The following is a 27964-nucleotide window of genomic DNA, read 5'->3' as shown; positions in this document are numbered from 1 at the left end:
CTCAGGGGCTTGGACTTGTTTTTGTGTTGTGTGACTGTATTTTATTGCTATCTCATATGGGCTGTATGTGCTTTATACTGTGTATGCATGTTGGTACGGTGTTTTGTACCTTGTACCAGAGTAACACTGGGTTTCATTTGGGTGTACTTATGAGTACTAGTACATGGTCGAATGACAATTAAACTTGACCTTGAACTTGATATGGTTTTGATTAACACTGTTATAACAGAAGTCTTCGTACTATTTTTTAAATTAAGTTAATCATTAATTGTACATCCATATCTCGCTCTCAATCACAACAGTACCACGTGCTTTTGTTAATATTTTATTGTACATCATGAACTTAATGTTTTAATGATACTGTTACCTGGCTGGCAGGAAAAGATGCCACAAAACTGCTGGAAACTGGAGCCGTGCTGCCACCCACTGGTGCAGGAAGATCCATGCCTACCAGAGACTGGCCTGCTTGAACAGGCAGACTTGCACTCGGACCAGATGGCACCGAAATCATGGGCTGCTGTGGAACTGAAGTAGGTAAAGTCATCGGCATTGCACTTAACGTAGGAACAGGAGCAGATGAAAACTGGTTGAGATTTTCAAAATTCAATGCAGGAATGCCCCTCTGGAAAATAAAAGCAGTGTAGAACTAAAATCACAATGACCAATTACACAGATGTTATCCCATTTATATATTTGTTAATTTGTAAACAACCCAGAAATATGAAGTTACAGATTACAATCATTTGCTTATTGAGCACAATATTATATACAAAGAAAGGTATTATCAATATCTCAACCCAATATTTTGTAAGTACCTTCTCAGTCAATTGTGATGCTTCTGCCAGTGATTTTCTGTATTACAACATTAGCTTTTCTAAGAAAACCAGTCATTTTCTGGGTTTCTTTGCATGTTATTGAAACAGTTTAATCACCATCAGAAGATGAGATTATAAATACTCAGGGAGGTGGGAGAAAATCCACAAGTTTGTGGAACTCCTCAAAAAACTCTATTCCTTCCACATATCTATTATCCTCTATTGTAGATTACCAGACCAATATACATTGAGCTGTCCTCTACTAAAATTTATCTTTCTGTGTTCTACAACAAGAAACTATAAATTGAAATTTATGAAATAATCTATATCACTGAAGGTACACAATTAATAATGTTACAATACCTGTGACATGGCTATCATAGCCAATACAGTATACAGTTCCTCTTTGGTAAGTTTGCCTGGTGTTGCTCGATTAGCAAAAGCCCATATCTGACCCAACATCTCTCTGGGTAATCCCGATGAGAGAAGAATAGGATAAAGTTTTGCTGTATCAATGCCCACTGGGGTGAGAGTGACTTCAAGAACTTTCTTGTAGAGCTCTGTTGGAATATTATTTTGTAAATTTACAACAATGTATTTGAACTATTCCAAATTTATTTTTTCAAGATTTGCTACCTTATTTTTCAACAAGAGTTTAACAAGAATCCTCCAAGTTCAAAAGTTCCACCCTATACCCACCACTCAATAACCATATTAACTGACATTACTGTTACTGAGGCACTTTAAATACAAGAAGAAATTTTACAAAAAGAAAAGTTAAAGTATAATTTAAATTATAGTTAAATTATAATTACCTGACATGAGTAAAACTGTCTTTCCTAAAATATATTAACATTTGAATTCTTTAAATACAGACTAAAACTAATGGGGTTTAAATTTTTTAAATTGCCTGCCAAACATCAGTGCAGTAGCGCCTTCACCAGAGCACAACAGTATATTAAAATAATGTGTCATTACCACCATTCAAAGAACAATTTGAAATGTAGCCTTGCCAGTGAGGACCATTTACAATAAAATGAATGAAAATTAGACAGGAGCGCAATGAAACTGTGAAAATAATCTCATTAACTATTTTCAGAGATTTAAACAAATACAAAGTCCACTGTACCTGGGACAAGACTGTCATTGAAAAGCCAAGGAGGCAGCATAGGCTGAAGTGTATCCTGTGAAGGGTACACTCCTACACCTAAACAAGATGAAGTGAACAAACAATTACAAAATGAACCAAAATTCCAGAAACACTTCATGTAAGCTGCAATATGACAATTCTTCTCAACATGCTGAGTTCCAGTTTATCATTTCTGAAAAAACATTCAAAATAATTAGTGAAATGTTAGTAAAAGAGAAAATTAGACCACTGAGTTCCTTATTGTTATTCAATCCTCGGAAGAATGCAGCATTTTTGACTTATCGGGTATTTCCACTTTGATTGATAAATTGAAACTGTCAGGATTTAAAAGAAGAACACTTACTGAGATATTTTAAGTAGAGTCTCCACTTTCCAAAGAAATTTTACAAAAAGCACAGCAACCCCATGTTCCGCTCCACACTTCTCACATGTACTTTCCAATCTTCATGAACCATGTACGAACCAGATTCTGTTCTAAAACCACCTTCAAAACTGGCCACCAGGGGGAGCATGAGACTACACAATTACTTTTCCTTTTGGGTAGAAACCTAACTGACTTCCTCTGAACTACAGCTGATGATGTGCATAAAAATGCAGGGCAATAATTATATCTCTTCACAGTGGTGTTGCAATCCAGTGTGGCAAGGAAACAACTTACAGCTTTTAAAGTCATTATAGTGTCCATTAAGCTGTTGCTTACACTTGGATGCAAAACAAGCTGGCTTACAATTTTCATACACATTTTGTCAACTACTTTACTGGTGAAACACCATCTTATTTTAGTTCATAATATGGTATTCCTTGCAAAGAAATTCCAAATCAATAAAATATTACATGGCTTGCTAACAGGTAGAACATGATTTAACAAAAATTCACTAAGTAGTACCTGTACCTGGTTTAAAAAGAACTGAAAGCTCACGAGTAAAAATGTTTACTACATAAGATGAGCACCAGTTCAATTGTATTACTTTACACATGAATAACTGCATACCAAGCAGAATAATTTTGAGCAGACAAAGGCTGAACTTTGATGAGATGGCAAAAATGCAATTATAATAATTTCCTACAATTTAACTTGTATCACTTACTTCAAGAATTTCAAAATAATTTGAGCCAAAGTTAACATCTAGAAACTTTAATAATCGAGAAGTGTTGGTGACTTTCTTCCCTGGTATCCAACATTTTAATAGTAATAGTTTAATGTTCAGCAAATGAAGTCAAGATGGTTGTACATTAGTGCTAAAAGTGATATTATTTTTACGATTATATTAAGGTCTTGAAAGGCTTTACTATTTAAAAAAAATTTCTTCTATTTGATTGGCTTAATTACCTGCAAAAACTAACCATAAGACCATAAGATATAGGAGCAGAATTAGGTCATTTAGCCCATCACATCTGCTCTGCCATTCAAACATGGCTGATCCAATTTTCCTCTCAGCCCCAATCTGCTGACTTCTTCCCACAGCCCTTTATGCCCTGACCAATCAAGAATCTCGAAGTACAATGTATAATCCGCACAGAATTCTTAGAAAGTTACAACAGAGTAACTTGGCACAAGGAGCAGTACAGCAGCACCCTCGAATAATGCTCTATATATGTTGGAACAGATTTGAGACGCAGAAAACTTGTTTTCAGGCATGTGAATTACACAATTACATTATATGATGAGAGTTAATTATTGAGAAATTATCACAAATTATAAAACTATAATTAAGAGATATAATTGCTCTGATTTTGCAGAGGCCTGGTTAGTGATTTGGAAATAAGTAAGTTTGCTCACCACTCTCTTTGGCAGCCTTCTCTGGCACTGGATCCTTTGGCATATCTGCTGTGAAGATACCACTGAGGCTTTCAGACTGGATGCCCCAGTTACAGGCCTTGGCACTGGGCTGAAACTGAGTCGAGACTGAGGCTTTAGACCCAATGAGGGCCAGTGGCTCAGACTTGTTAAATTTATTGTGCGCCTTTTTAGGCACGCTGAAATCACAGGAAGCAAACATTTTCTCTTCCAATGAAAGGCCTAAACAAACAGGAGGTGGAACAAGCGTTTCCCAGCTTAGACTGGTGAATTTCAAGTTAGTTACAATAAACTTTTAGACTTTAGAGGTTAAGAGTCAATTCCTATTAATTCTGTAGCAATTAAAAAAGTGCCCACATTTTAAATAAAATTAAGCTGTCTCTTCTGACACAAAGGATCAAAAATCTAAAACAATTCATCATGTTATTTTGTTGAGAGAATATAATAAATTATTTTAATAAATTTATGATAACTTTAAATCACTTAATTTCAATATCATAATTTCCTTCCCATAATTTTTTGTGTATTTATTTTAAACCAACAATTTAAAATAAGTTCAGTACTTGTTACCTTGGCTGTTTTTTGCTGAATGCCCTGCTGTGGCATACAATGCAGATGAAGCTTTGGGATGGACTGAAGTAACAGGCTGGGCCGGAGCTGCAGCCAGCTCAGACTGCAGCCCTGACGCTAATGTGGGGTGGAAGGGTTGGACATGCTGGAAACTGGTGGGGACCGCAGGTGCGGCAGAATCAGGCCCCTGAACAAACTCACTGAATTCTTCGTCGTCAGAAAAAGCAGGGGATTGGGAAGGAGGGGCAGTTGATAGGGATGACTGGGGAGGATCTGTAAAATGGATAAATCAAAATAAGGCAACACAAATTAAACTAAAAGTATCAAAAATATAAGTACATATAGGCAGATAAATACAATATTAAATCTCTGAACAAGTAATGGTTGTCTATTTCCAACATACAGAGAAGTTCAAATTATAATAGTCTTTTCAGGACAAGTACCTCTCTTCCTGCAAATCTCAGAACTTTTTTTTTTCTGCATGTCGAAAAATTGATAAGTGTGTGAAATCAACAATAAGATTAGTAAAAACAAAGCACAAAAACCAGTATAAATATGATGCACACAGCAATTTAGTGAGAAGATGCTAGACTTGACAAGTCCCATTTCCAGAGACAGAAAACAAAGCCACACCAATAGCTAAACTCAATGCTTTAAAGATGCTCGCTTAGGCTGAAGAACAGAATAATGTGGCAATGTAATCCCTGCAGATCTCTTCCATTCCCAATACCACACTTTCAATAGCCAGCACTTCAGACGATTCCTGACAAGTGAGCAATTCTAGACATTTCAAACTGTATTAAAACATCGCTTTTCATTTACGGGGTTTACGCTGACTAAAACAGCTATCAAAAATGTTTTATTACAGAGTGTTTAAAAGCTGGCAACAACTGAATTAGCACAGAGTAAAGCCTGTAAATTGGTTAAATACCAGTTAGAGTTTGCAAACAATGACTGCTTTCTATTGCACTGTAAGCAGGAGCAAAAAGCATAGCAAGAAAAGCTGAAGATTAGACATTATGACATCAAATTGTTGTTTTCTTTGGAATGTATCAAGAAGTTGTTATTTGGTTTGACTTCAATTTATATCTTTGTTATTTAATTTTTAAAAAATCACTAATTTCTCTGTTGTCAGTCAACATTTAAGAATTGATCAAATAGGTTTCATATTTGCAGTTGAAGACAGAATGTGGTTAACTAGCAAAATGACCATTATCACTCTAACACCACACACAAAATGCTGGTGGAACGCAGTATCCTTAGGAAGAAGCACAGTCGACATTTCGGGCCGAGACCCTCCCTCAGGACCCTTCATCATCATTCTAAACTGTCTTCTGCTGATCTCACCATGCAACATCTCCCCCATCCCTCATGACACTGCGATGTCAGTCTCTGAGGCTGACATGTGAGCATCCGTCAGGAGAGTGAACCCATGGAAAACATCCAGCCCAGACAGGGTACCTGGCCCTTTACTAAAGACCTGTGCTGATCAAATAGCTGGAGTGTCCACTAATATATTTAACCTCTCGCTTCAGCAGTCTCAGGTCCCCACCTGCTTCAAGAAGGCTTCAATTTTTCTGCTGCCTAAGAAGAACATGGTAACCTGCCTCAATGATTATTCACAAACACGAGAAAATCTGCAGAGGCTGGAAATCCTGAGGAAGACATACAAAATGCTGAAGGAATTTAGCAGGCCAGGCATCATCTATGGACAAGAGTAAACAATCAATGTTTTGGGCTGAGACTCTTCGTCAGGACTTGTGTGTGTTGCCTTCAGTGACTATTGTCCTGTAGCACTTACACCCACTGTGATGAAGTGCTTTGAGAGGTTGGTAATGAAGCATATCAATTCCTGCCTGAGAAGTGTCTTGGATCCGCTCCGATTTGCTTACTGGCATAACAGGTCCACAGCAGATGTCATTTCATTGGCTCTTCGCTCAACCAGAGAGCATCTGGACAACAAAGATGCATACATCAAGATGCTCTTTATCGACTACAGCTCGGCGTTCAACACCATCAACCCTTCAAAACTAATCAATAAGCTTCAAGACCTTGGCCTCAAAACCTCCTTGTGCAATTGGATCCTCGATCCAGTCATTCTGGATTGACAATAACATCTCCTTCGCAATCTCCATCCACACAGATGCACCACAAGGCTCGAGGCCCCTGCTCTACTCACTTTATACATATGACTGTGAGGTTAAGCACAGTTCCAATGCTATACTTAAGTTTGCTGATGACTCAACTGTCATTGGCTGAATCAAAGATAGTGATAAATCAGCATATTGGGAGGGAGGTTGAAAATCTGGCTGAGTGGTACCACACCAACAACCTCTAACTCAATGACAGCAAGACCAAAGAGCTGATTATTGACTTCAGGAGGAGGAAACTGGAGGCCATTCTCATCAGGGGACCAGAGACGGTCATCAACTTTCAATTCCTTGGTGTTATAATTTCAGAGGACCTTTCCTGGCCCCAGCATGTAAATGCATTTACAAAGAAAGCAGGGCAGCATTTCTACTTCCTTAGAAATATGCAAAGTTTCGGCATGATATCTAAAGCTTTGACAAACTTCCATAGGTGTGCAGAGTATATTGACTGGTTGCATCACAGCCCTGAATGGAAAAGCCAATACCCTTGAACAGAAAAGCCTATAAAAAGTAGTAGATGTGGCCCAGTCCCTGACAGCTAAAGCCATCCCTACCATTGAGCACATCTGCATGGAGCACTGTCGCAGGAAAGCGACATCCATCTTGAAGGACCCCCACCTTCCAGGCCATGCTCTCTTCTCGCTGCTGCCATCAGGGAAAAGGTACAGGAGCCTCAGGACCCACACCACCAGATTCTGGAACAGTTATTACCCTTCAACCATCAGGCTGTTGAACCAGAGGAGATAACTGCTTTCAACTTTACTCGCTCCATTACTGAACTGTTCCCACAACCTATAGAACAGACACAAAATGCTGGAAGAACTCAGCAGGCCAGGCAGCATCTATGGAAAAGAGTACAGTCGACGTTTCAGCAGGACTGGAGAAAAAAAAGACGAGGAGTAGATTTAAAAGGTGGGGGGAGGGGAGGGGAAGGAGACACACAAGGTGATAAGTGAAACCAGAAGGGGGAGGGTGACATAAAGAGCTGGGAAGTTGATTGGTGAAAGAGATATAGGGCTGGAGAAGGGGGGAAAGGGGGAGGTCCACCAGAGGAAGGCAATGGGCAGGTAAGGAGATAAGGTGAGAGAGGGAAAAGGGGATGGGGAATGGTGAGAGGGCGGCATTACCGGAAGTTCGAGGAATCGATGTTCTTGCCATCAGGTTGGAGGCTACCCAGATGGAATATAAGGTGTTGTTCCTCCAACCTGAGTGTGGCCTCATTGCAACAGTAGAGGAGGCTATGGATTGACATATTGGAATGAGAATAGGAAGTAGAATTAAAATGGGTCGCCATTGGGAGACCCTGCTTCTTCTGGCAGATGGAGCATAGGTGCTCGGCAAAGCAGTCTCCCAATCTACGGTGGGTTTCACCAATATACAGGAGGCCATACTGGGAGCACCAGCCACAGTATTTGACCCCAACAGACTCACAGGTGAAGTGTTGCCTCACCTGGAAGGACTGTTTGGGGCCCTGAATGGTAGTGAGGGAGGAGGTGTAGGGGCAGGTGTAGCACTTGTTCCATTTGCAAGGGTAAGTGCCAGGAGGGAGATCAGTGGGGAGGTACAAATGGACAAGGGAGTCACATAGGGAGCAATCTCTACGGAAAGCAGAAAGTGGGGGGAACGGAAAGATGTGCTTGGTGGTGTACTCCCGTTGGAGATGGTGGAAGTGATGGAGAATTATGTGCTGGATGCAAAGGCTGGTGGGATGGTAGGTGAGGACAAGAGGAACCCTAGCCCTGGTAGGGTGGTGGGAGGATGGGGTGAGCGAAGATGTGCATGAAATGGAAGAGATGTATTTGAGGGCAGTGTTGATAGTGGAGGAAGGAAAGCCCCTTTATTTGAAACAGGAAGATATCTCCTTCGTCCTGGAATGAAAAGCCTCATCCTGAGAGAAGATGCAGCAAAGACACAGGAATTGAGAGAAGGGGATGGCGTTTTTACAAGTAACAGGGTAGGAAGAGGTGTAGTCCAGGTAGCTGTGAGAGTCCGTGGGTTTATAATACACATCAGTGGATAAGCTGCCTCCAGAGATTAGAGACAGAGAGATCATGAAAGACGAGGGAGGTGTCAGAAATGGACCAGGAAATTTGAGGGCAGGGTGGAAGTTGGAGGGAAAGTTGATGAAGTAGATGAGCTCTGCATGGGTGCAGGAAGCAGCACCAATGCAGTCGTCGATGTAGCGTAGGAAAAGTGGGGGTTGGACGCCAGTGTAGACTTGGAACATGAGACTGTTCCATGCAGACAAAAAGACAGTTATAGCTGCGACCTATGCGACTGCCCATGGCTACACCTTCAGATTGAATGAAGTGGGAACAGACAAAAGAGAAATTATTTAGAGTGAGTACAGGCTCCACTAGGCGGAGGAGAGTGGTGGTGGAGGGGAAGTGGTCGGGTCTGGTGTCCAGAAAGGAACAGAGAGCTATGGACTCACTTTCAAATACTCTTCATCTCAAATTCTTGATATTTATTGCTTATTTACTTATTATAATTTTTTTTTCATTTATATTTGCACAGTTTGTTATCCTTTGCACACTGGTTGTTTGTCCGTCCTGTTGGGTGTGGTCTTTCACTGATTCTATTATGTTTCTTGAAGTTAACATGTATGCTGCAACAAAATGAATCTCAGGGTTGTATATGGTGACATATATTTATACTTTGATCTAATTCCCACATATGAATAAGAAAATCACGCAAAAAAAATGACAAACCCAAATGTGAGAATATCACTTTCTCCCACTTGTCTACTGTTTCTTTTCCACCAAAGAATGTTAGATATATTAAATAAACTGTTTATCACTGCTTATATCCAAACAATGTACTTCTCACTTTATGAGAGTACAACAACAGCCAGTCATACCTGCACTAGACCAGGAATAACCTCGGAAGAAGAAAGCAGGCTACAATTTTTATTAGGATTCTTCTCTCCCTATAGTAAAATGGGATAACCAAGATTGCAGGGAAGGCAAAGATTCTGCGTAAATTGGTTAGTAGTCTTAACACATGAAATAAAGCACAAATAAGATCCCCCTGTACCTTTTGAAGGATCTCAGAGGGATGCTGTTAGATGCAGTGTCGCTGACAGAATATATTAGCCACAGCATAATAAGGTAGCATGTTAGGTTTCCACATTTAAGAACCATGTAACATATCATTAAAAAAAAAAATCACAATCCAATTAAATTTAGGAATTAATCCAGAGTAGTAACACTGCATAGTAATTCAATCTCAAATGGTAAATAACAAAATATTGACATCAAAGACGGGCATCCTAGGTAAAGAGAATTGAAACAAATGTGACTATTGCCTTAACACAATAAGTTATATTACTTAGATCAAAGAACTTTATATGTATTTGTGTATATTGTATAAATATTCAAATTTGCATGAGAGGCTGGTTTTGCTTCAGTATAAAAGTGGCTCGAAAATGTAATTGTATAAAGTACATTTTAAATAATTAATTTTAAATATTCATTCTTTGGTTATTGTTCAAGTGGCTAAGCCTTAATTGTTCTACAGTGGCAGTGGCAAGGAGTCACCTCAGTCACCAATACTAAGCCAACCTCATCTCGCAGACACATTCAAGAGCAAAATCACAGGTTGTTTTTCTTTTCCGTTCTCATGGAGGAAGAAAAGCAAGTTTGCAGTCATCAATGCTGCTGAAATCAGCCTAAATTGATCCAAGAATCAGGCTTACACCCTTTCTGATCCCTGTGGTACCCTTCTATATTTATCAATTAAGAGAGCAAAACAGCTTTTCTTCGACTGGAGGTACAGCTCTATCAACGCAGATCGATTCTAGATTAATCCCTGTCAGTAATAGGTTGCAGAATGCCATTCAGAAGGATCCTTCGATATGGGTAACAGTGCTAACATATACAAGACACTAAAAATAATTTTTGTCTAAAATCTATTGCAAATGTTTTTCAACCTGGATTGATGAAATCAAACTGAAGTTTGGCTGCAATATGCCACATGAAATTTGATCTTTTGATTCAAAAGACTCATACACATCAGTAATCAATATTTCCTCCCTGCTTAAAAAGCTGTGATGTTTAGAAAACCTGTGATGCCTTGCACTTTGCCTTTTCAAAATTGATTAATTACTATCTCTTATTTATTATCTAAAATTTGGCCAATGCCTATCCACTGTTGAAAACTCAGATGTTCTGCATTTGGTGGAAGTAGATTCCTACTCTACCCGAATCATCAGCAAACATATTTAGTATAGGGGTAGAGGGCAAAACCAAATGAAATATTTGTCTTTCAGGACTGCTGCATAGCAGAAAATGACTTTCATTCAGTACAGGGTGAATATAATCTGACAAGAGATAGGGAAGGTAGAAGTCTTCAATATTTCAAATAATTTGAGTTCTCATGATTCACTATCACAATTATAACTTATTGACAAGAACATCTTGTCAAATTTTAAGCATCCAAACTGATTTTTATCTTTTTTATTTATCTTTTTCCCATTTATTTTTATGATAAGCTTCATTTGTTTAAAGAGGTACTGACCTGATTTACTGGAATGTGAAGTAGGGCCTGGGTGCATCTTTGCATCCCTTGTGAAACCAGCAAGGTTTCCTTTAATGGCTTCCAAGGCATCATCTCTGTTTTTTTCCCCCATCTGAAACCAGAATGAGAGAAATAAGTGATTATAAAGTACCATGAAATTGGAAAGAAAAGCATTTATAAAACAAGAACTATTACACTTACACTGAGTAAAAAACAAGAGGGTAAAGAATGTGTGTCATTCTTTTATAGGGTTGCAAAGCCAAAAAAATGAACTGCTGGCATAAAGTCCCACAGAAAGTGTGGAATGAGGGGAAAAAGTGCCTGACTGAGGCAGCATCTACACCTGCTGCAAAAAGGGTAGAATAACTTAAAGGTACAGAGCAGAGAACCAAAACCATTGTATTTTACTGCATTTCATGACATTATAAAGGTAACTACCTCAAGGCAGCAAACAGGAATTTAAAGAAAAAAAAGTACAGTGTAAGCTACTCTTAACCAGCTTCTAGCAGCTGGATGTGATAGGCAATAAACCAAGATAAGAAACAGCTTGCCTACCAAGGGAGGCCAGCATGACACAGTAACATTATAGTATATAAAAAAATACCAAAAATAAAAACCAACACTTCAAAACATCAACAATGTCTCACTATGGACTCAGCCAGCTGGTGAATCAAATTGTATGTAACTGCCATATGTCCCTCACATTTCACAAACTCATTATAAACACTCTCAGTCTATTAATCCAGCCAAGCATGATACATCATTCCATGTGACAGATTGCACTCTACACTAATCTATAGTTTCTTAAGCACACAATTCCAGAGCTTTCACAGAATACATAATGCGTTCTTATAACCTTTGACAGTACTCTTCAATTATCAGCAAGCCAAGATTTCATTTTAAAGGAATGAAGAGGACAGCATTAATTATTTTTTGCTGGATATCTGCTGTTCAGAGGCCATCAGCAGCAACTGTTATTGAAAGGTAAAGCAGACAGCATTTTCTCCAACTGCATATACAAATACAGAAATTATTATGTTACTGTCCAAGCTGCCCCTCAAGGAACAATACAGATATCCAAGAGTATCCAAATACACAGAAAGGCCTGAAATTGCTGTATTCTCATTAAGGATACCCATTCAATCAGTCAGCAAATGGCTTCTCCATTCCAGCACATATACAGTATATTTTTAACCTCAAGACAATATTAATTGCCACTGAAAAGTAATTTTTATAGAAGTCAAACCTCATTGCTTCATATTTTTAGTTGTTGAAGCAATAATGGTCTCTTTTATCTCTCAAACGTTTATTATTATTTAATTGATTTAATTACTGTCATTAAGGATTTTTCAGAATCAGGTTTAATATCACTAGCATATGTCATGAAATTTGTTGATTTTGTGGCAGCAGTACAATGCAATACATAATAAATTTTGGAAAAAAACTATGAATTACAGTAGTATATATGTATATTAAAATAGTTAAATTAATTAAGTAAAGAAACACAGAAATTAAAAAAAAGTAGTGATGTAGTGTTTATGGATTCAATGACCATTCAGAAATCAGGTGGCAGAGAGAAACGCAAACAACAGGAATTCTGCAGATGCTGGAAATTCAAGCAACACACATCAAAGTTGCTGGTCAACGCAGCAGGCCAGGCAGCATTTCTAGAAAAAGGTACAGTCGATGTTTCAGGCCGAGACCCTTCGTCAGGACTAACTGAAGGAAGAGTTAGTAAGAGATTTGAAAGTGGGAGGGGGAGGGGGAGATCCAAAATGATAGGAGAAGACAGGAGGGGGAGGGATAGAGCCAAGAGCTGGACAGGTGATTGGCAAAGGGATATGAGAGGATCATGGGACAGGAGGCCCAGGGAAAAAGACGGGGGGGGGGACCCAGAGGATGGGCAAGGGGTATAGTGAGAGGGACAGAGGGAGAAAAAGGAGAGTGAGAGAAAGAATGTGTGTATAAAAATAAATAATGGATGGGGTACGAGGGGGAGGTGGGGCATTAGCGAAAGTTAGCTCTAACTTCCGCTAATGCCCCACCTCCCCCTCGTACCCCATCCGTTATTTATTTTTATACACACATTCTTTCTCTCACTCTCCTTTTTCTCCCTCTGTCCCTCTCACTATACCCCTTGCCCATCCTCTGGTTCCCCCCTCCGCCCTGTTGTCTTTCTCCCCGGACCTCCTGTCCCATGATCCTCTCATATCCCCTTTGCCAATCACCTGTCCAGCTCTTGGCTCCATCCCTCCCCCTCCTGTCTTCTCCTATCATTTTGGATCTCCCCCTCCCCCTCCCACTTTCAAATCTCTTACTAACTCTTCCTTCAGTTAGTCATGACGAAGGGTCTCGGCCTGAAACATCGACTGTACCTCTTCCTAGAGATGCTGCCTGGCCTGCTGCGTTGACCAGCAACTTTGATGTGTGTGGCAGAGGGAAAGAAGCTTTTCCTGAATCGCTGAGTATGTGCCTTCTGGCTTCTATATCTTCTTCCTGATGATAATTGTCCTGGATGGTGGGGGTTCTTAATGATGGACTCTGCCTTTTGGAGGCTAGTACCCATGCTGGAGCTGACTAATTTTACAACTCCCTGCAGAAGCGCCCCACCCCTCACACCAGACGGTGATACAGCCAGTTAGAATGCTCTCCGTGGTACATCTGTAGAAATTCAACCTGATTTGTTAAGGATCCATTTATCTATTTAGCGTTTCACGTGCACCAGGCCCTCTGAGGCACGCCACTCAGCAACCCCAGAACCTGATTAACTCTAACCTAATCAAAGGACAATTTACAATGATCAATTAACCTACCCACTACACCTTCGGACTGTGGGAGGAAACTAGACCCAGGACAGTGTTGGAATTGAACTCTGAACTCCAGGATGCCCCGAGCTGTAAAAGCTTCACACTAACCGCTGTGCTACTGTGGCGTCCATAATTCATGTACACAAGTTCTGAAATTTCTTTCGAGGGCATCACACTGAATTCACTTTCTAATGGGCAATGTTACAATAGTCATGGGGAATTTCAACAGGCATGTAAATTGAAAAAATCAGGGTGGTGCTGGATTCCAAGAGGGGAACCTAAAACTAAGTCATTAAGAAGGTAAAGATGGAATACAAAAGTAAGCTAGCCAATAATATTAAAGAGGATGCCAAAAGTATCTTCAAATACACAAGTGGATATCGAATCACTGGAAAATGATCCTGGAGAGGTAGTAATGGGGGACAAGGAAATTGCAGACGAACTAAATAAGTATTTTTCATCAATCATCACTGTGATAGACACTAGCAGTATGGTGGAAGTGCCAGGTGTCAGGGGTCATGAAGTGCTTGAAGTTACCATTACTAGAGAGAAAGTTCTCGGGAAACTGCAAGGTCTGAGGTAGATAAGTCACCTGGCCAGATGGTGTATGCTCCAAGGGTTCTGATGGAGGTGGCTGAAGAGATCATGGAGGCATTAGTGATGATCTTTCAAGAATCACTAAATTCTGGAATGGTTCCAGAAGACTGGAAAATTGCAATTGTCACTCCACTCTTCAAGAAGGGAGAGAAGCAGAAGAAAGGAAATTATAGGCCAATTAGTCTGACCTCAGTGGTTGGGAAGATGTTGGAGTCAATTATTAAGGATGAAATCTCAGGGTACTTGGAGGCAGATGTTAAAGTAGGCCATAGTCAGCATGGTTTCCTCAAGGGAAATCTTGCCTGACAAATCTGTTGAAACTCTTTGAAAAAATAACAAGCAGGATAGACAAAGGAGAATCAGCTGATGTTGTGTACTGGGATTTTCAGAAGGCCTTTGACAAGCTGCTACACATGAGGCTGCTTAACAAGTTATGAGCCCATGGTATTTCAGGAAAGATTCTAGCATGGATAAAGCAGTGGCTGATTAGCAGGAGGCAAAGAATGGGAATAAAGGGAGCCTCTTCTGGTTGGCTGCCATGACTAGTGGTTTTCCACAGGGGTCTGTGGTCGGACCGATTCTTCTTACGTTATACGTCAATGATCTGGATGATGGAATTGATGGCTTTGTTGCAAAGTTTGCAGACAAAATGAAGATAGGTGGAGGGGCAAGTGGTTTTGAAGAGGTAGTGAGGTCGCAGAAGGGCTTAGACAGATTAAGAGAATGAGCAAAGAAGTGGCAGATGGAATACAGTGTCGGGAAGTGTGTGGTCATGCATTATGTAGAAGAATTGAAAGGGTTGACTACTTACTAAATGGAGAGAAAATGCAAAAAACTGAGGCACAAAGGGACTTGGGAGTCCTTGTGCAGGATTCCCTAGAGGATAATTTGTAGGTTGAGCCTGTGGTGAGGAAAGCAAATGCGATGTTCGCATTCATTTCAAGAGGACTAGAATATGAAAGTAAGGATGTAGTGTCGAAACTTTATAAAGCACAGGTGAGGCCTCACTTGGAGTATTGTGAGCAGGTTTGGGCCCTAATCTTAGAAAGGATGTGCTGAAACTAGAGAGGGTTCAAAGGAGGTTAACGAAAATGATTCCAGGATTGAATAGCTTGTTGTATGAACAGCATTTGATGGCTCTGGGCCAGTTATTTCTTAGAATTCAGAAGAATGAAGGGTAACCTCATTGAAACCTATTGAATGGTGAAAGGCCTTGATAGTGTGTATGTGGAGAGGACGTTTCCCTTGATGGGAGAGTCAAAGATCAGAGGACAGAGCTTCAAAATATTGGGGCGTCCTTTTAGAACGGAGATGAGGAGGAATTTCTTTCGCCAAAGAATGGTGAATCTGTGGAATTCTTTGCCACAGGCAGCTATGGATGACATTTCTTTATTTATATTTAAGGCAGAGGCTGTTAGGTTCTTGATTGGTCAGGGCATGAAGGGATACGGGGAAAAGGCAGGAGACTGGAGCTGAGTGGAAAATTGGATCAGCTATGATGAAATGGTGGAGCAGATCCGATGGGCCAAATGGCTTAATTCTGCTCCTATATCTTATGGTCTAATAATGTCCAGTTGAAACGCAGGAAATCTATTGGGACTAGCTTCTACAATGAATTGCTAGTGCTAAATGTACATTGCTGACTACAAAGTTCTGGCCAGTTTTTTTTAAGATGTTCCGTACCTTTCCCCCAATTTCTCACACCTTTCCCCTTATGACCCCTCATCTATGATTAATTGATGAGAGACCTTTGACAAAGAACGGAGAGACTTTTTGAACTTGATTGGTATTAAAGGTGGACTCAGTCATTGCATCCTATATTCATCTAAATTTTCAACAAATCTTGGGAACCTTGATGAATTTTATACTATCAATATACCATCACCCATGTATATATCTGTTAAATCAAAAGTAATCATGTACGGAAGACAGCATCACTTCAGCCTAACTACCCAATCAAGCTACCTTCTGTTAAGTTAACCTCTTCAGTTTTTGAAGATCTCAACTAATTTGGTTTCTTTGTTCATTTTCCAATTCTCCAAGCCTTTGAGGGAAGGCTGACCCATCACTGATAGGGAAGGCATATTTAGAACACTGGGCTCAATCATGCTGGACGCTCATTCCAGAGAATCGCAGTTATCTAGCATGCCTGGGCTCAATCAGGAGGACTTGTCTCTCTGGCCCTCCACTTCAAGAACCTAACAGCATGGTCCACGTAGCATCTGGGCAGACTGCAATTGTACATCTCCCTAAATACCTCTAACAACCTCTACAGAAGGCAAACTGAGGCTGGATTTTTTTTTTTAGCAAAGAAGTTCAGAAACACTTTAAAAACTATAATTAAAATTAAAGTAAACATCTTATAAAGTTAAAGTTATAAAATGTTTTTAAAACTCAAGTAAACTAAAAATACAAATCATTTAGAATTTATTAAAAACATTAATAAGCCAGATAATTTACCTTTTCCACTGCCTTGCAAATCCCCAGTTGGCGTTTTGCATGAGGATTCCTCAAATTCATTATTAAAATTCAGACTTCCACATTTCGTAATGTGTTTATGCAAACCCACAACATACCCCTGAACCTTAGCAGCATAATTTAACCCATTAAATGCAGATTATGGTCACTACGCTTAAGTGTTACACAAGCAGTTTCGATAATAACAAATAGATTTGAGTCTCACCAAAGGAATTTCTGTTCTGAAACTTCTGGAAACTTTCTTCACCAATAAATAAAATAAACCAAATAGAACAAAAACACATGAATGAAACTGCTGAGTAATACCTTCGGTTTTACACTGCTCAGAAGACGAAGCTTCTGCTTTTGCTCTTCAAATTGTCGCCGCTTCCGTTCCTCTTCCATCATCTTTTGCTGTTGTTCAAACCGCTTTCTAGAGAAGCAGAAGTGACCAAGGACTAATTAACAGTGAAGTTACTGTTAAATTCACGTTCCATTCTTGTACTAACACAGTAACCGATTAACCCATTACCCATCCCCCACTAAATGATAAAGTTTTCAAAAGTTAACTACTTAAATTACATTAATTGGCCTGCTTTGAGTTGAGTTATTTATAATAAAGCTATTGATTTTTAATGCAAATGTTTCAGGTAATGGTTAAGAATTTAATCACTCTACATGGAACTGACTCTAGGAGAATATAAACTTGTGTCCGCTTAGGAATAAATTAAATGCTCCTTTTATTGTCAGTACGAGTAATATGTAACAACTCACTGGGAGAGGAATAGTAGATAAGGAGACGATCGTGTGGAATATAGTCTACAGAAAAACTATATATTTAACAAATGATGACGACTTATTTCTACAGTTTATACTTATTGGGTTCAGGAACACTCAAAAAGCATTTGCCAGCTTGTGACCTGCTAATCACTTATCCAAATCTGCAGCCCTACAAAAATCATTTCCACTACATAATAACCTAAACAATAGCTTCCTTTTGCCTAGTATTTCTAAGGTAATAACATAAGCTGTACAATTACTACAAAATCATTCTAAACAGAAAAGAATCTTACTGTTGCTCTTCAGCAAACTGTTTTTGCATATCTGGCGTGTACTGTGGCGGAGAAGGACGCATTGCCATGTAATGATGCTGTGGCATATATGGCATTCCAGCTGGTGGCATTGGACCCATTGTCATTCCACCCTGATTGATGTAAAGATTATAAATAATTAAAACAGTACCTCCAATTGAACATAACAGAAACAAATAAAGTTATTCAATCGAACTTGCTCGCCTTTCTGGTTAGTTCCATTTCCAGAAGCTGCTCATCTACCTTGGACTCTTTAAGTCAAGTTAAGTACGGCTTTATAATAAAAATTGTCTGATGAAAATATCACCATGGTAGCCCAATACACACTTGAATGAGTTGTTAATAATTAAGCCAACATTGTACAACATATGGGAAAGCAATTGATGGCCAAGTGTACCCTTTAAATAAACATTCAATTTGCACAGTGCCCATCAAGAACAGTATTCATTTTGATAAAGCTTTTGAGTAACATGCAACAATAAATATTCTGTCTCAGAACTAGGTCTAAATGGTATCTTGTACAGCATGGGGTAGAATTGTGATGTCAACGAACCCAAGGCTATAAATCGTTATTGTGGCCTGATCTGTGAAAGGGGTTGGGGGAGAGAAATATGGCATTTGGAAAAATAGGTTGGGGGCAAAAAGCATTTAACTGCACAACTTCTCATTTCCTGCATAATGTACAGCTTGGTGTGCAAACAGTTACCTCTAGATAGCCATCTGGGTTGCATAATTACTGTTTTTGAAACCCAATTAGACTTCGTATTTTACCCTCTTTCTGGCTGAAATAAAAACACGATATAGGCACAATATATTTCTGCTCATATTTCTTGCTGTTGGTAACATCATCCACATCTTGCAGGAGACAAGGAACTTGATCTATTAAAGAAATGGTACCATGCTTAACCATTCAGAAGCTATTAATATAGCCAAGATGCTCTATTCTAAATATCATACTGATGTTCTATTTTAAATATCATAAAATAATAGTCAAATTTTTATTACTGAATTACCTGCATTGGCATTGATCCAGGAGGCATTTGTGTACCAAAATTCATTCCCATCATGCCTTGCATGTTAGGCTGCATCAAAGGTACCATGGGAAATCCTTGCTGCTGCTGCTGTTGCTGCTGCATTGGTGTCATACCTACACAGAAAAAATGGGAAATGGAAAGCTTCAGTTCAACTTTGAGTGGTTCTTTAAAAATGAGGAATAACACAGTATTTGAACAATTTCATTAGAGTTAAAAATATAAAACATAGGAAACAATAACAGAAGTTGGCACACTAGAACTCTGAGCCTGCCCTATGGTGCAATAATGTCAAGATTGATCCATTTTTGGCATCAAACACCATTTTCTTGATACTAGCCAATCCACTTGTAATTCAAGTGTCAAGCTCTATCTTCAATATATTCAATAACTTGGTCCCCCCAGAGGTCACTCGGACAGAGAATTCCAAGATCTATTGCCCTCTGAGAGAAGAAATTCCTCCACTACATTTTAGTTGATCAACCTCTTATTCTGAGACAATGCCCCATAGTCTTGTGCTTATTGATTCTCGGTGCCTGTTATTGCTGTCTGTAAATTCAGGTTGCTTAGTCTGCAACAAATTGATGATCTGTACAGTTAAGTGCTTATGCATTATATGGTGAAACCTGGAAATATGAAATATAACTACAACAAATGTCATATTTTCTTTTGCATGTGTCTTTATTTTCAAATGGTCAGTAAATCATGTGAGCAAAATATTCTTTGACTGGTTTCATCACTTGGAGGAGCAGCACCTCTGGATAGCCTCCAACCTGATGGTGTGAACATAGATTTCTCTAACCTCCAGTAAACCCTACACTCTCCCCCTTCGGGTTCACTGCCTTACCCTTTATCTTCTCCCTACCTGCCCATCACCTCCCTCTGGTGTCCCTCCTACTTCACTTTCTCCCATGGTCCACTGTCCTCTCCTATCTCATTCCTTCTTTTTCAGCCCTTTACCTCTTCCACCTATCACCTCCCAGCTTCCTACTTCATTATACTTCCCTCACCCACCCCCCACCTTCCCTCTCATTTGGTCTCACCTATCACTTCTCTTCCCTTCCCCTCACCTTCTTCCCTTTGCTTTCTAGTCCTGATGAAGAGTCTCATACGAAAATGTCAACGATACATTCCTCTCCATAAATGCTGCCTGACCTGCTGAGTTCCACCAGCACTTTGTATGTTGCTCTGGGCTTTCAGCATCTGCAGAATCACTTGAGCTGTGTTTATCTTTGATGCTTTTTTTTTAGCCTTACTTAAGTTCCTACTTAATTAGAGTCCTAGAGTAATAAAGCATTGAAGTAGGCCCTTCAGCCCACTTGTACATGCTGACCAAGGTGCTCATCTAAGCTGGTCCCATTTGTCCACATTTGGCCCGTATTGCTCTAAACCATTCCAATTCATGTAGCTGTCCAAGTGGCTTTTAAATGCTGTTATTATAGCTATCTCAACCAGTTCCTCTGGCAGCTCATTCCAATTCTAGAACTTGGTCAGCAGGATGGGAATTTTAGTGCATTTTCTGTTATTGTCATTTCTGGATCCTTTTCCATTGAGGGAGGCACCTATCACACTGCCAGAAAAAAAAAGACCCTGTTGATTGCTGTGTCCGGAAAATTTCAGTCAAAATGGGATTTAATGCTCTACAGAGACTATAAGACATAGGAGCAGAATTAATCCATCTGGCCAATCAATTCTGCTCTGCCATTTAATCATGGCTTATTTTTTTTTCCCCTCCTCAGCCCCAATCCCTGGCCTTCTCCCCATAACCTTTGATGCTGTGTCCAATCAAGAACCTATCAATCTCTGCCTTAAATATACCCAACCACTTGGGCCTCCACAGCTGCCTGTGGTAACAAATTCCACAAATTCACCACCCACTGGCTAAAGAAATTTCTCCAAATCTGTTTAAATGGACACCCCTCTATCCTGAGGCTGTGCCCTTTTGTCCTAGACTCCCCAACCATGGGAAACATCCTTTCCATATCTACTCTGTCTAGGCCTTTCAACATTTGAAAGGTTTCAATGAGATCTTCCCTCTTCCTTCTAAATTCCAGTGTGTACAGACCCAGAACCATCAAACGTTCCTTGTATGATAATTGTTTCATTCCTGGAATCATCCTTGTGAACCTCCTCTGAACTGTCTCCAATGGCAGCACGTCTTTTCTTAGATGAGGAGCCCAAAACTGTTTACAATACTCAAGGTGAGGTCTCAACAGTGCCTTATAAAGTCTCAGCATCACACCCCTGCTCTTGTATTCTAGACCTCTTGAAATGAATGCTAAAATTACATTTGCCTTTCTCACCATTGACTCACCCTGAAAGTTAACCTTTAGGGTGTTCTGCACAAGGACTTCCAAGTCCCTTTGCCCTCTTAGATTTTTGGATAGTCTGCACATTTACTTCTACTACCAAAGTGCATGACCATGCATTTTCCAAAATTGTATTTCATTTGCCATTTTCTTGCCCATTCTCCTAATCTGTCTAAGTACCTTCTGCAGGCTTCCCATTTCCTCAACACTACCTGCCACTTCACCAATCTTCATATCATCTGCAAACTTGGCAACAAAGCCTGCTACTCCATCATCTAAGTCACTGATATACCGCATAAAAAGAAGCGGTCCCAATACTGACCCCCGTGGAACACCAGTAGATGTTGGCAGCCAACCAGAAAAGGATCCTTTTATTCCCACTCACTACCTTCTACCAATCAGACAATGCTCTAACCATACCAGTAGCTTTCCTGCAATACCATGAGCTCTTAACTTGGTAAGCAGCCCCATGTGTGACACCTTGTCAAAGGCCTTCTGAAAATCCAAATACACAACATCCACTGCATTCTCTTTATCTATCCTACATGTAATCTCCTCAAAGAATTCCAACAGGTACATCAGGCAAGATTTTCCCTTAAGGAAACCATATTGACTTTGTTCTATCTTGTCCTTTGTCACCGAGTATTCCATAACCTTATCCTGATCAATTGACTCCAACATCTTCCCAACCACTGAGGTCAAGCTAACTGGTCAATAATTTATTTTCTGCTGCCTTCCACCCTTCTTAAACAGTGGAGTAACATTTGCAATTTTCAGAGCATTTGCAAATTACAGAGCAATGTTTGAGGTCTCCCTGCACAACCCAGTCATATTACAAGGGGCTGTGAATGGAGTTGTTCTGAGCTAGGGAGGGGAAAATATAATCTAGCTTGAGGTAGATCTTGAACTTTGTAGAATGGGGGGCTCTTTTCTCATCTTCCATCAAGGCTGAGATTTTTAAAAACTCAACCACAGGATGGACGTGTTTAATTCTAAAGACAGGTCTATTGCTCTAGATGCTAAGTATAAAACTCATCATTGCACAAAATTAGCTTCTTTCACCAGCTACCACCTTGCCCTGACCTGTATATTGCTCAATTTAAATCATAACCTGCAATTTGTCAATATCCATCCTGTCAATGTATCCGCGGCAGTTCTTGTTATTTTGCATAATCTATAAATGACTTTTTTGGTGTGTCGAAGCAATAAGATCAATTGAATCAATTTCCCACCCCATCCAAACCACCAGTTTCCCAACTAAACATAGTGGAGTAATTAACTCACTGCAAGTGTAACAAATGATAACAGTTGACCGGAAATAGATTGAAACATGATATCTCATACTTAAATATGACAGTTAACAAATTTTAAATAAGCTTCATGTAAACACCACCAAAAAATAAACATAACATTTACAATTACACATACACGTCCATTTATATGGGGATAAACACTTTCTCTGTAAGATCAATAAAATAAACCAATTTGATTAAATGGCAAAAATCAACAGAGCAGCTGAATCATGTGGTCAGAATAATAATGTGTGGTTATATTTGTACTGAGCTATGTAAGTGCAGGATGACACCATAGTAGCAGCATTTGTCATCTTAAACAAAGAAAAGGATATTAGAATTGATACCAATGTGCCCAATTTAAATTATTTCTAAATCCAGCCACTATCTTGGAAATGCAGATATGAATAAAACCACCTCAAAGTGACAGGTGCCTTTGCTGACTTAAAACCTATATTTGTCATCTCACTTATATTTGGAGGCTTCAAGCTGACTAACTGGAAGGAGTATCACAGGATGATGTGGCACCTCTGAAAAATCATATTATAATAGCCTCTTAGACAAGAGAAAAAATTCTGATATATAAAAAAAAATGCAAGGCTAAAGAAAAATTTTATTTCCTGCAACTTCAAATGACGCATACAACTAAGTGTGCTTGGCTGATGTTGAATTTTATCAATAGCTTCAAAGCTATCAAGCTCCAGCTTATGATTACATTTGCCAGCAAGAGTTCTGAAGTAGACCAATACCCTGCACAAGACTTGGACAGGCACAGTAGAGTAGCGACTAACTTAACATTAAACAGCGCCAGTGATCTGGGTTCAATTATCACCGCTGTCTGTAAGGAGTTTGCATGTTCTTCCCGTAACCATGCGAGTTTCCTCCGGGTGTTCCAGTTTACTCCCACATTCCAAAGACATACAGCTAATTGGTCGTATAAGGGTAATCGGGCAGTGCAGACCCACTGGCCTGAAGGACCTGTTACTGTGTTGTATGTCTAAATAAATAAAGACATGTGTTGCTGACACTGGAAGTCATTCCAATTTACTAAATGTAAGAAGTCAAATCCCTTTCAGTTCAGGATACTGCTAAACAACATCGTATAGCTGGTTGAAAATAATACAAAATTATAACACAAATTAAATCTAACAGAATGACATCTGGTTCTGTTGTGTTTACCCTTCGGCTATTTTTACAAACCAAAGGACGTTGGCACAATGCTGTTACAGCCCGGGACACTCTGGAGTTCCGAGTTCAATTCCGGCACCATTCTGTAAGGAGTCTCTGTACGTCCTCCCTGTGGAATGCGTGGATTTTCCTCGGGTGCTCCAGTTTCCTCCCACAGTCCAAAGATGTACCGGGTAAGTTACTGGTCATTGTAAATTGTCCCGTGATTAGATTAGGGTTAATCAGGTTTGTTGGGGGGTGCTGGGGTGGCATGACTCACTACTCCACACTGTTCCACTAAAACAAATAGCTCCTCAGATGTGGAATGCACTCCAAGTTTTCCAGAGTCTCCTTTGTTAGTCTTTATAATCGAAGATGGGGAGTGATGTGGTGTTGTACAAAGCAGGCAGGTTAATAAGACCATAAGACACCAGAGCAGTTCTCCTTTTGCTTGTTCTGTCTTTCCTCTCTTTTCTATAAATATTATGTGGAGATTTGTGGCATATATGACTATATGATTATATATATACAATATCTGAAATACATCTTATGGAAATGTCTGTTTGATGATGAACTTCAATAAAAAAAAATACATCAGAGCAGAATTAAGCCATTGGGCCCATTAAGTCTGCTCCGCCATTCCATCATGGCTGATTTATTATCCCTTTCAATCCCATTCTCCTGCTTCTCCCCATAACCTCTGAACCCTGACTAATCAGGAACCTATCAACCTCCACTTTAAATATACTCATGGACTTGGCCTCCATCACAGTCTGTGACAATGAATTTCACAGATTCACTATGCTCTAGATAAAGAAGTTCATCTTCATCTCTGTTATAAATGGACACCCTTCTATTCTGAGGCAGTGCCCTCTGGTCCTACTCACCCACTATAGGAAACATCCTTTCCATATCCACTCTAACTAGAACTTTCAATATTCGAAAGGTTTCAGTGAGATCCCCCCATTCCTCTGTGAGTACAGGCCAAGAACCATCAAATGCTCCTCATACATTAACCCTTTCATTTGTGGAATAATTCTTGTGAAACTCCTCTGGACTCTCTCCATGCCAGGTACATCTTCTCTTCGATAAGGAGTCCAAAACTGCTCACAATAGTCCAAGGGTTGTCTGACCAATGCCTTATAAAGCCTCAGTATTACATTCTCGCTCTTATATTCTAGTCCTATCGAAATGAATGCTAACATTGTTTTTGCCTTCCTTACCACCAACTCAACCCGCAAGTTAACTTTTAGGGAATCCAGTCCCAAATCCCTTTGCACCTCTGAGTTTCGAATTTTCTCCTATTTAGAAAATAGTCTATGCCTTTATTCCCTCTACCAAAGTGCAAGACTATATACTTCCTGACACTGCATTCCATCTCCCACTTCTTTGCCCATTCTCTCAATTTGTATAAGACCTTCTACATACTCCCTATATCCTCAACACTACCTGCCCCTCCACTTATCTTCCTATCATCCTCAAACTTGGCCACAAAGCCATCAATTCCATCATCCAAATCATTGACATATATTATGAAAAGACGCTGCCCTAATACTGACCCATCACTAGCAGCCAACCAGAAAAGACCTCCTGTATTCCCAATCTTTGCCTTCTGTCAGTCAGCCAATCTTCTATCCATGCTAGTATCCTTCCTGTAATACCATGGGCTTTTATCTTGTTAAGCAGCCTCCTGTCAAAGTAAACAACATCCTATGACTCTCCTTTGTCTATACAGCATGTTATTTCCTCAAAGAATTCTAACAGAGCTGTTCCCCCGAGACTTCCATGCTGACTTTGGCCTATTTTATACCCCGAAACCTTATCCTTAATAATAGATTCCAGCATCTTCCCAACCACTGGAACCAGGCTAACTGACCTATAATTTCCTTTCTTCTGCTTCCCTCCTTTCTCAAAGAGTGGAGTGACATTTGAAATGTACCAGTCCTCTGAAACTTTCTCAGAATCTAGTGATTTTTGAAAGATCATTACTAATGCATCCACAATCTCTTTGGCAACCTCTTTCAGAACTCTGGAGTGTAATCCTTCTGGTCCAGGTGATTTATCAACCTTCAAACCTTTCAGCTTCCCTAGCACCTTCTTCTTAGCAAGATCAACTACACTCAGTTCTGCCTTGACACTCTCGAATTTCTGGCATACTGCTAAGTGTCCTCCACAGTGAAGACTGATGCAAAATACTAACTGTTTGTCCAACATTTCTTTGCTCTTCATTACTAACTCTCCAGTGTCATTTTCCAGTGGTCCAATTTCCACTCTCACTTCTCTTTTTTTATATATATCTGAAAAAAATTTCCGATCTTCTCTTATTTTATTGGCTAGCTTTTCTTCGTATTTCATCTTTTTTCCTCATGACTTTTTTATTTGCCTTCTGTTGGTTTTTTAAAGCTTCCCAATAGTCTAACTTCACTAATTTTTCCTACACTATATGCCCTCTCTTTTGGTTTTATGCTGTCTTTGACTTCCCTTGTCAGCCATGGTTGCCTCAACCTCCCTTTAGAATACTTCTTCATCTCTGGGATGATACAGAAATCTGAAACACTGTCCCCTGCACCAATTTCTCTGCCATGCATTCATCTGCCAAATCATCCTATTCTTACACTCACTGGCACGTAGCACAGGCAGCAATCCAGAGATTACTACCCTGGAGGTCCTGCTTTTCAGTTTTCTAATTAACTCCTTATATTCCCTCTTCAGTTCCTCCTCCCATTTCCTACCTATGTCATTGGTACCAAGATGTACCACGACATCTGGCTGCTCACCCACCCCTTTACAATGCTGTGGACCTGATCCAAGACATCCCTGACCACTGGCTCCTGGGAGACAAAATACCATCCAGATCTTTTTCACATCCATAGAATCTCCTGTCTGCTCCTCTGATTATGGAATCCCTTATCATTACTGCAGTCCACCCCCTCCCCCTCCCCCCCAAGTCCCTTCTGAGCCGCAGAGCCAGAGAACCTGTCGCAGCGTCTTCTAAGTGATAGGTCACTCTCTCCCAACAGTATTCAAAGCAGTACGCTTATTATTGAGGGTTCACCACAGGGGTACTCTGCAACGGGGGTCTGTCCCCTTTCCCTCTCCTGACAGTCACTCAGATAACTGTCTTCTGCAACTTAGGGGTGACTACCTCTCTGTAGCTCCTATCTATTACCTCCTCATTTTCCTCTTATGAGCCGTAGATCTTTGAGCTGCAGCTCCAGTTCCTTAATATGGTCCCTAAAAAGCTGCAGCTTGATGTACTTTATGCAGATGTAGTTATCAGGGAGTCTGAAGGTCTCCCATAATTCCCACGTCTCACACAAAGAATATACCACTAACTCTGGACCCGTTTTCAGTGCACTACTAGCTATGTACTAATAGACAAAGACAGGGGAAAAAATCTTACTGGAAATTTCCTTAACCTCTGCTTGAGCTTGTCCAAGAGTGTTCTTGCTGAAGCTTGGTGAGCCAAAGCCTCCCATTCTAACACTGGCATGCACACATGTGCACAAAATGGCTGCTGTTTACGCCTTCCTTCCTATTAAGTCTTCAAAGTTCAGAATAAATTTATTAATAGAGTACATATATGTCAGCCCGGAGATTCATTTTCTTGCGGGCACACTCAATGAATCCATAATGGAATAATAACCACAACAGAATCAATGAAAGACCTTACCAACTTGGGCATTCAAACTAGTGTTCAATAGACAACAAACGGTGCAAATAAAAAAACGAAAGAAATAATAATAATAATAAATAAGCAATAAATACTGAGAACAAGAGACGAAGAGTCTTTGAAAGTGAGTCCTTAGATTGTGGGAACATTTCAGTGAAGTTGAGTCAAGTTATCCCTTTTGTCTCAAGAGCCTGATGGCTGAGAGGTAATAACTGTTCCTGAACCTGGTGATGTGAGTCCTAAAGCTCCTGTGCCTTCTGCCTGATAGCAACAGCGAGAAGAGAGTATGTCCTGGTTGGTGGGGGTCCCTGACAATGGATGCTGCTGTTCTGTGACGACTCTTTGTGTATATGTGCTCAAAGGTGGGAAGGGCTTTACTTGTGATGGACTGGGCTGTATCCACTACTTTTTGTAAGATATTCCGTTCAAGAGCATTGGTGTTTCCATACCAGGCCATGCTACAGCCAGTTAGTAGACTCTCCACCATACATATATAGAAATTTGTCAAAGTTTTAGTTGTGATGTCAAATCTTCGTAAA

General features: G+C 39.9%; 1 protein-coding gene across 6 annotated transcripts in view; it reads right to left on the bottom strand.

Annotated features, from left to right (window-relative positions):
- The window catches only part of synrg (synergin, gamma), a 123333-nt gene that overhangs the window by 77212 nt on the left and 18157 nt on the right, over positions 1 to 27964 (bottom strand). For 3 of the 6 annotated variants that reach the window (XM_063031394.1, XM_063031395.1, XM_063031397.1), the window contains 9 exons: positions 18967 to 19100; positions 17936 to 18066; positions 17190 to 17295; positions 11002 to 11113; positions 4334 to 4606; positions 3746 to 3985; positions 1945 to 2022; positions 1179 to 1375; positions 368 to 622 (listed from right to left, as the gene is read on the bottom strand). In XM_063031394.1, the coding sequence (XP_062887464.1) occupies positions 368 to 622; positions 1179 to 1375; positions 1945 to 2022; positions 3746 to 3985; positions 4334 to 4606; positions 11002 to 11113; positions 17190 to 17295; positions 17936 to 18066; positions 18967 to 19100 (1526 nt within the window). Of the gene's footprint in view, positions 1 to 367; positions 623 to 1178; positions 1376 to 1944; positions 2023 to 3745; positions 3986 to 4333; positions 4607 to 11001; positions 11114 to 17189; positions 17296 to 17935; positions 18067 to 18966; positions 19101 to 25311; positions 25553 to 27964 lie in introns of those variants that run through there. The other 3 variants (XM_063031398.1, XM_063031399.1, XM_063031396.1) reach the window with 2 other exon arrangements.

This window comes from Mobula hypostoma, chromosome 23 (assembly GCF_963921235.1).
Source record: "Mobula hypostoma chromosome 23, sMobHyp1.1, whole genome shotgun sequence".
Taxonomy (NCBI): Eukaryota; Metazoa; Chordata; class Chondrichthyes; order Myliobatiformes; family Myliobatidae; genus Mobula; species Mobula hypostoma.
The sequence above is the reverse complement of the archived record's forward strand: the minus strand, read 5'-3'. Positions and strand labels throughout refer to the sequence as shown.